This window comes from Saccoglossus kowalevskii, chromosome 17 (assembly GCF_978046115.1).
Source record: "Saccoglossus kowalevskii chromosome 17, keSacKowa6.1, whole genome shotgun sequence".
Taxonomy (NCBI): domain Eukaryota; kingdom Metazoa; phylum Hemichordata; class Enteropneusta; family Harrimaniidae; genus Saccoglossus; species Saccoglossus kowalevskii.
The window spans coordinates 5,959,193-5,969,505 of record NC_140657.1 but is presented as its reverse complement, the minus strand read 5'-3'; the positions used below and the strand labels follow the sequence as shown (position 1 = coordinate 5,969,505).

The following is a 10,313-nucleotide window of genomic DNA, read 5'->3' as shown; positions in this document are numbered from 1 at the left end:
TAAAACAAAATCGGAAATAGTCTGTGGAGACAGCATCCCATACAAGCAACCAACAAACAAACAGTACTTCACTACTTCCTGGTTGAAAAAGCGGGGCAGGTTGTGGTTTATGTTCACAACAATTTTGCAGTGGAATGTATTAGCCAGATACACGCCGTACGGTACGTGCAGTATCTTTATATTATTCTTGTTTATAATAGCTAAATCACTCTTGGAATCAATCAGTGATCAACGATGTGGAAAATGTGAGAGACATATTAGTACAGTGAAGGACCATGCAGGCCTGGTGAACGACATAAAGATGTGGTCACGTGTTATAAAAGTTTTATGCATGTAGATGTATTCATTTGTATAAACCCAAATGGATGTTAGAATTCAAATTAACCAATTCAGAAATTGTATTGTGTCATAAACATAGTTCTAATTATTATTGATGAGGTATTTCATCATTATTCAACTCTCATTATGAATATGTGAATATGCTGCTATGTGAAATGAAGTTAGTTCTTGAGCCAGTACATATTTTCAATTCTTTTAAAATACGCTTGTATTAAAGCAAAACACCAGATTTGTGTCTATTTGACTGTAAATGTTGGTTACCACTAAAACATATTTATATGGCCAAACTTTCTCAAATTTTATCATATGCCTTTTTTTTTTAAGTTATTGCTCACTACTTTTGTAGAAAAGATCAATAAAAACCCATAATTTTTGTCTTTCCTAAACTTGTTTTGAACAAACATAGTGCAAAATTACACATAATTTCACTGAGACATGAATTAAGCTGAATTGATGATCCAGATTTTTAAAATCCACAAGCCATTGAATGATTTGCAAGCAGTAATGTCCGATGAAAAAAAAAAATTAAAGTGTGACTTACTGCACCTGTTTTTGAAGTGAGCAACCCTCAACTCCAGTGTTCTCCCCAGGCCTTTCAAGCACTGCGGGCCTGCGTCGCTTAGACAAACAGCCGCGTCGCTTTTGTTTCGCCCGCGATCCATGAAATCCTGCCCGCGATGCTTATTCACGTTGTATTGTTTACAAGTGTCAGCCTCGTCTAGCACGTCTTTAAAACAATAACATGTATTGATCGAAAGGTAATCCCGCCTTTGTACATAGTTAGCCTTACAAAAACAGTGATAAAAACGGAAGTCTACAAGAAGTTACCAAGTCTATCAAGGGTGCGGAGCTGGCAAACCCCAAAATACTAGGGTAGTAATAATTTGCCCATTGCGTCGGGAAGGTCTATCTATCCCGAGTTGCTGCACTGCGATTAATTGCGTTTTTACTACTTCATCGCCAGTGACACTAATTACCAAGAATTAAAAAAACAAGTGAAATTAAGTCGCATCGGGGAAAAAAAACTGTAAATAAATCGAAGTAAAAATTATTCAACTGCAGACGAGACGGACGAGGAAAAAACGAACCCTGACCTCTAGAAAAAACTCATTCATAGTGCATCATTACCGAGGAACGCCACCCTAAGGCGACGTAACGCATGTAGTGACATCACAACCAATGCATGCTGGGTTACAACGGAGATTTTGATTGAGGTAACAAAGATGGCGGCGCAGAGTGCATGTTTAAAAACAACATTTCGTTGGCGATTTTGATGTAATTTCTAAGTTAATCATCAGTGAATCGTTTTTATTAAGCAAACATTCTAAGTTTGTGTATTTTTAAACAAAAAAGTCAGGGACCGATGATCGCAACTGCAGCGGTGAATACCCGTTCAACGCAATGCCGTCAGCTGGCAATGTTACGGTGATCGTAGCGTTACACAAATAATAGATAGATCAATGAAAAATCGCTGACTTTAGTTTTGAAATGCCGTTGTAGAAAAAAAATGTCATTATTGATTTATTAATTTCTTCATACAGATTTTACAAATTTAACAAACAAATCCCCCCTCCTCCCCCGTCGTATGAACTGACAGTAACATTGGCACTAAAACTGACTGTACTTGTACACAAAATAATGATGAACCAGTTACCTCCACGGATAAACAATATATTTACTGACTGGCTATAAGTATTTCCATTTCTTTCCTGTTCTATTTCAAACTTTATTTGACTCGATGCACACATAAAACACAATGAATGTAAATGATAAAAAATATATGAGATATGTATCTCTTCTTTATTTCAGTTATAATGTTTGTTGGGGAAACTAATTATTATGCAAACAAAATTATGCAAATAAGATGTATTGTTATGTAAATTAGCCGCGATGCTTGGTTTAGAGTCTGGGGAGAACACTGATTACTCTAAATGATAACCTATATATACATGTACCCTGCCCTACCCAACAAAATGTAAGAATGAGGTATAATAAAAAAAACTTTTAACTTGAAGAGCTGTGGTCTGTATATTTGTGACCAGTCACTGCATTGTATTAAATTTGTTTTCAATAGAAATTGCTGCATATACATGTATATACTTTTACAATAGTCTGTGTTGTAGTGCTCTTTAGCTACTGTAGAATACTTTATTTTCGCTTGGAATTTATTTTCGCTATTTTCGCTGAAGGGATGATTCCGTGAAAATAAAATCCAGCGAATATACTTTTTTTTCTATATTTCACATTCAACTCATCAAAAATCAGTGAAAATAAATTCCATAAAGAATGCCCAAAAAACTTTTTCAGCGAAAATTAATTCCAGCGAAAATAAAGTATTCCAAAGTATTTTATTAGATTCATTGTATAGCGCCATCTAGTGACAGCAGATTCCAAGTCCACTTCAGTTTTGTTTCCCTGGTTCTTTGAAATTTGTATATACTATAAAATGACTAATTTTCACTAGGTTTAAATTTCGTTGATTTACCATTTCAGCGGGTTTTAAATTCACTGTTTTATCATTTAGATAATGTGTTCTATGCTAAATTTTACATATTCACTGGGTTTTAAGTTAGCACATTTTTCGGGACAGCGAAATAAGCAAAATTAAAACCCAGTGAATAATTAACCCTTTTACAGTAACCTTTATTAGCTCAATATGATTTTAACCTGTTGCTGGTGACTCACTGAATAAGCTAAAGCAAAGATAATATAAGAGTTTGATTAACCACAGTGAACAAAACAAAATTTCTATGTGTGTAGTTTTAACTCCCAGGTGCCAAGCACACAATGGGAGTCTTTGTTGTTTGTACGTCTGAGCGTGTATTTCAAGAACCAATTATTATTAGTTCCCGTTCGAACACAGTCTGAAAGCGGGGACTTATGTTTTGACCTTTGTGTGTCCGTGCGTCCGGACCTGTGTCTTAGAAATGCCTGGACCAATTACAATCAAATTTCACACATACATCATACATGATATTAACAATTCCCACATTAATTTCTTTCACGATCTGATTCAAGATGGCCGAATGGCAGCAATTTTTATACTGAAAATTCATCAAAATTAAGCATTTCTCAGCTGTTTATAGATGGATTTTGCTTAAACTTGGTATATACATTGGACATTATAGGACCTTGATGTACATGATTTTGTTTTTCAGATAAGATTCAAAATGGCTGTTTGGCGGTCATTTTGTTTTAATGAATGTGGTTCTAGTGCCATATTTCTGACTTGCTTTGACTGATTATGTTACAATTTTTAATATTCATTATACATCATGTCATAGATATACAGATATATTGGTTTGACGATCCTATTCAAAGTGGCCGAATGGTGGTCATTTTTGTGCTGAAAAAATCATGAAATTTCAACCATTTCTGGCACTTATGGATGGATTTCGTTCAAACTTATAACATACATTAGACATTACAAGTTCCTGATGCACGTCATTTTATTTTTCAGATCGAATTCAAAATGGCTGACTGGTGGCCATTTTGTTTTAATGAATGGGCTTCTAGAGCCATATCTCTGACATACTTTGACTGATTATATTCAAATTTTATATATTCATTATACATCACATTATAGATATATACATGTATTCAAAATGGCTGATTTTGTTTTAATTAATGCTTTTCCAAAGCAATATCTCTCAACACTCGTTTGACGATCAGATACAAATGTCAATCATTTTAATGTTAAATAATCATCATAATCATATTCCTGACATAATTATATATTCCAGCTATATTACTATAAACAAAACTATATATCTTAAATTCAATAACTAACGGGGACTGTGCCATGCATGGCTTGTATTTTAATGAAATTTGGTACATAGATGGTCTAGGATAAAGCACTGTCCTGATTTAATAGTTTCTGGTTACAGTCTGTGCATATTAATTACCTAATATGCATATTAATTGGCCAATTTTTAGCTTTTCCACCAATATTTCAATGAAACTTAGTACATAGATGTTATGCCATACATGTATATATGTTTAGTATTTAACTTTCTCCTCACTTATTACCTAATTTACATAACTTAAACAATTTATAGATCTTGAGTATCATTCATCAAATTTCAGTGACACTTAGTACATAGATGTTTTTGGATAATCTGCATATCTGATTACTTCAGGTATGAAACGCATGCATATTAATCACCTACTTTTTATAAATTGGTGCCTATGACTCCATTAATATGCATACATTTGTACAGTACTCATCCAACTTAGTGCCCTGGGTACTCAGCTCACAAAATCGTCTTTTTTTTAAGGGGTGGGTGCTTAGTTAAGCTCAACACTAGTACAATTTAATTACAAACACTGTAACAATAACAAGACATAATTTTGTGTTCTCAAATGTTCAGTAACCCAAATATAATGACCAATGTTTTAATTATATTTGTAAATAACCCATGAAAGACATTATTATAAAATTCACGTTTAAAACATAGTTGTTATCATAAATGTCAATAAACTGCTGTGTTTTTTTAATTATTACTAAAAATTGAAGGCTACTATTGTGGTATTTTGGATTGAACTTGTGGCAAAAGCATGCGCATACTCAGTACAATGACAAGACACAAACACAACCAAGGCTTGTAGAATACTGACAACATTTTATTGAATTACATTTCTTTTATAACACCACATACCAGATGTACTGGCATAACCATGTGTACATTCAATTAGCATATCGATAGTGTGTAAAGATCACTGCAACTATTACTTCCTAAACCTTTTCACCAACATTTCTCTCTTTTTATCACAAAATAGTTTCATTTACACTTTCTTCACAAGATTGGGACAAAAATAGACAATTTTTTTGAGTAAAAACAGAAAATTTACACAAATTTTGTCTGTTGGCTCCAAGATTAGTGGTCTTTTCCAGAAATATTAAAGAACATGAGAAGAAAAGTGCAGGAAAATTTGGGCAAGAAAGTCTGGTGATGAAAAGGTTAAAGATAGAATAAGCATATACTAGTACATGTACAGTATGTATGTAGCTATTATTTTAGCTCTGAGTGGACATGTACATGTATCTCTGGCACATACACACAATGTGAGATGTTTATTTGCACATGTACATTTAAATATTGCATGTTGAGGTGAAATGGATTATGATATAAATATACTCCATATGGTCTTTAATAATCTCCAATATTTTACTTATGTAGCTTTTAGTAAACTTGACATAATTTTTTATCTATTGTAGTGTACAATAAGTGATAGAAAATGAGTAGAGTCAAAGAGCGGATAACATCGAAAGAAGAAACTTTGGTCAAACCTGAATCAAGGAAATATTCGCAATCAGAATCAGATGTATCTTGTGAAGAGATTGACGTGGAATCTATCAGCCCACAAAAGCAAAAGAATGAAACTTCTAGAAATGAATCAAGCAATTCAGACAAGAGTCCAATAAAAAGTCCTGTGAAAAAGAAGAAAAGAAAACAAGATACTGCAAATATTATTACTCCAAGACATGCAGCATTAAAATCCACCAAACATTCCAGTGCCTTTGGTGTTATCTGTGGTACATGTGTCATAGTGGTTGCTTTGTTTATCAGCATTTTGATAAATTATGTCAGTGGTGGAACTTCAGACAACATAAAAACGAATGAAGAGTTACACTATCTACAGAATCAGTTTCTCAACAACTTTCATCTGTTACAGAAACAATTTCCTGGTCTGAGCAATCGATTTTGGTCCGTCACAGGAATACCTATCCAGTCAGTTATATATAACCCTTTATCTAGACAACCAGCTGTCATTGTTATTGTCAACCCCCCTGGTAAAAACAACCAAGGCAACCAGATCGCTACTAAACTTAGTCAGATCTATCCTGCAGCCAAGAAACCTGTTTTTATAAACAGTACCGAGTATAGACAAGAAGATCCAGATCTCATAAAATATCACCTGGATTCCTTGTTGTCAAAAGGATTTAATGATGGAAGTAAGTCAGCAATTATCTATCAATTAGAAGAGTTGCCTCCAACTAGTACTCTCATTTTCTACAAATACTGTGATAATGAGAACGCTCCATACAAGGATGTTGTTATTATTTTCACGGTTAGTATTCCTGATTCTTTAAGTGATGATTACACTACACTACGACAAGAACAGATAGTAGAAGATTTTCTACGGTCAAAGTGGGAAGGTCAACATGACCTTGATGAGGATAAGATTAGTGCGTTATTCAGCCGCATTTTTAATTCCGTTGCTATACTGAACACAGAACAAAATCCAAATCCTATTATTTAGAAAGAACAATACATTTGTATTGCTTCATTCTATGTGTACTGTGACAATTATAGGTGATTTTACATTCACTGTGATATAATGCATGAATGATGCGAATCAAATACTGAATAATGCAAATCAAATGCTGAATAATGCAAATCAAATGCTGAATAATGCAAATCAAATGCTGAATAATGCAAATCAAATGCTGAATAATGTAAATCAAATGCTGAATAATGCAAATCAAATGCTGAATAATGCAAATCAAATGCTGAATAATGCAAATCAAATGCTGAATAATGCAAATAAAATGCTGAATAATGTAAATCAAATGCTGAATAATGCAAATCAAATGCTGAATAATGCAAATCAAATGCTTAATAATTTGATTTTGAACTTGAATTGGTCGAAATATCATTTAAGCATAGCTGACCATCGTCAATTGTGTATAGCCCATTATTAGAGATGAAAATATCTTTAAAATTTGTGATTGTCAAATCCACGCCAAAGTTTTGTTTTTCCTGTTTTTATGTTTGATTTCATGCATAACATGGGATCTTGCAGTGATCATAAAATGGTCTATTACATGTCTATCAGACTAAATAAATAAATCAATCCTGTGTTTCTAGGAATCCTATCTAGCCACATCTTGAGGGGAAATTGAAAAGTTTAATTTATGCAAATGAGCTAAACAAATTTTAATTCAAAGCCGATTACTGTAAAATATTTTATTTCAGCAGGAATTAAATTTCACTGAAAAGACACTTTGGGTGTTTTGTATGGAATTTATTTTCACTGATCTTTGGCGAGTTGAATGTAAAATATAGGAAAAATTACATACTTAATGGATTTTATTTTCACTGAATCATCCCTTCAGCAAAAATAGCGAAAATAAAGTATTTTACATAAACTAAAGTACAAAATGTATTAGCTTGTGACCATTCCACCAATTTTTTAATTTCATTCCCTTGCATCTATGAAGAAAATTTATGATGAAAACTTGGATGTCATTTTTCACATCTGTAGTTAAACTACAAATTAACTAAAAAATACAATACAATAAAAATGCTGCCTACCTCGAAACATCAAATTTATTTTATTTTGTCTTATTGTAGTTCACTGTAGTCATGTATTTGCTATGACGAACTGGCTTTAGTTTCTGTGTGATCTTATAGGCTAGATCATTTATATCAAAATAACATTTACAAATAACAGGAAATATAATTTATTTCAATATATATATATATTAAATTATTCATTTATCACCATTGGAGATGATTTTGAGGAGCTATTTATTGATTACATGTTGTCATCCATTCTTTGTCTGTCGTCTTTTATATCATAACTTTAATCTAAACTGTCTACCACATAACATTACATACATGCAATGGTTTGTTCTTTTCGTAGCTGTGTACAGAATTTAGTTTGAGATAAATTTCTGTCAAGTTATTTTCCACTTTTTAAAAACTATAAAATTGTACTACCCTAGTTATCCGGGTAAAAGTCCAAGCCAGGCAAATGTCCACCCCCCAATTTTGATACAATGCAAAAATTGAGGTCATGTCCAGGCATACGCCCAAGGGGTCTTTTTTAAACACTTCTATGAAAACACTTATTTTTTGTTCGTTGTATTAAAAGTTGAGTTCTTTGCAGTTGTGATTCTGATAAAAATTCTTGAAAAATAACTGTCAATTGCGTTCTGCATTTGTTCACATTTTCTGTAATTTTCACTGAATAATAATTATTTTTTTCCTTGGGCAAGGTTGTAAATATTTAACTATGTTCTATTCTTGGTGTTCATTTCCCCAGATTGTTTTCTATGTGATGTGAATGGTATTTTTGACTTTGATGTGTAAATGCTATTGATAATTTTATTTCATATATCGATGTATCACCCATTTGTTATCAATTGTTGCTGTTGACTTGTATGTGCAATACATGTGTGTGGTTGTTTTGAATAAAATGAGGTGCAATATTATATGTACATGTATTTCAGAAATCGTTTTTTTTGGAGTATACCTACTTTTGTGTTATTCTAACCACAATTCCAAGATTTGATAAGTAACCTATAATACATAATTCTATTAAGGTAGTGAGAAGGGAAATTTTCATTTTTATTTTAGTTTTTCAAAAATTGATAAAACAGTTATGACACATTTCAATGAGCTTGATTACGGAAAATTCATGGCGGAAATTTTGCAGTGTGTTCTCTCGCATTCGCTTATTTAGTAATTTTTACAAGGTTTGGCATTTTTGTTGTCACATGGTAGTTATGTAAACAATGACTGTCCAGTATACTTAAGCTAGACTGGCAAAGTCAGGACTTCGTTTTTGTTTTACGAAAAAAATGTAATTAATTGTCTTTTTAACGTGATCACAAAAACTAGCATGACTGCGAAAGAAATCCCGACTGGATGCATCTGCAGGCGACCCCCTGCGTTGGAGTGGAAACCAGATTGGAATCACTCCGATGATTATGCTAATTAAAGTTGTTGACTAGCATTGACAACGAATCAGAGTGCAGCTGTGACCTTTCACTTCTGAGATCTCGGCGACTGCATGTACACATTGGTCATTTAAATAATTAATGACATCATGAATAATTAATAGCAGTCAAATGCCAGCAAATGCGTCCAGTCGGAATTTCTTTAGCGGCCAGGTTATTTTTCGCGATCACGCTAAAAAAAATAAAAGAACAATTATTTTTTTCTTCCCGACTTTGCCAGTCTATATTTAAGCCTTTGAATCATACATGCTAAATTACGACTCTAAATGAAACAACAGACAGAGAATGCTTTATTCAAAAACGTCATCAAACCCTTCTCATTACCTTAATAAAATTTAATTAATTCAATTAAAATATTATCTTTAAGTTGCCATTCAATATTATTGTCTTACTTTCACAAGTTCGTGTGAGTATTTTTTCCACTAATACAAAGTGTATACTTAGAATAATTATTGGATTTTGTCATATTTTGTTCAATTCTGTTTTCTATCAGTATACAGCAATAAAGTGTGAAAATGTTATTTTTCAAAATGCAATAAAACATTATTATAGACTGCCTTAATTTGCATAAAACTTTTATTTATTTCTGGCTATATCCTAAGAACCGCTTATGGGATTTTTGTAAATTTATTGTTAAATAATTTCATAAACCTGATTTACTTCTCATTAGAATTTTGTGACAATTAGCTTAGCTCAAAGTTCTTGCACTAATTACCGGTGTCGATAATTTTGTGGGTTTAGGTCCCTAGAACCCATGTTAGTGGTACACATCACTTTTGAGGACTGATAGCAACGAAAGGTTTGAGAGTTTCAGTAGGAAACTCCATAGTCTGGTGTTAGGAATCCCAGTTAAAACCATTTATTAATTTGGATATCTTGTTCTTGAGCATTTAAAATCGTCCAATTGGCTTGGCCAGACACCGATGTGATTAAAATGATTTTAAGTAGTTTTCTTAAATTTTTGTTTTCCCATTTCCAAACTTATATTTCCAGCACTCTCCCACAGTTGCAGAGCGTTATGCATCTTTCTGAAAAGAACGTTGACATCATTCGTTTAAATTCTTACAATCAAACCTGTTCAAGGATCCATATTAAGGACACTTTGGCCCAAAAAATTTGGCGTTTTTCGTCAAATAAATGGCCTAAACTTTTTTTAAATGGCCAAAAATAAAATTGGGGTCAAAAAGACCTGCATGAACGTGAAAATTGGTATAAAACAGTAGAC

The 10,313-nt window shown here is 32.7% G+C and overlaps 1 protein-coding gene across 1 annotated transcript; it reads left to right on the top strand.

Moving 5' to 3' along the window:
- The first annotated feature begins 51 nt into the window (after positions 1-51).
- LOC102803958 (torsin-1A-interacting protein 2-like) lies at positions 52-9,650 on the top strand. The gene is made up of 2 exons (XM_085492575.1): positions 52-161; positions 5,558-9,650. The coding sequence occupies exon 2, from the start codon at positions 5,578-5,580 to the stop codon at positions 6,601-6,603; it is 1,026 nt and encodes a 341-aa protein (XP_085348701.1). The 5' UTR covers positions 52-161; positions 5,558-5,577; the 3' UTR covers positions 6,604-9,650.
- The last annotated feature ends 663 nt before the right edge of the window (positions 9,651-10,313 follow it).

Coding starts and splice junctions, on each gene's coding strand:
- LOC102803958 (XM_085492575.1), top strand. CDS start 5,578: ATGAGTAGAGTCAAAGAGCGGATAACATCGAAAGAAGAAACTTTGGTC.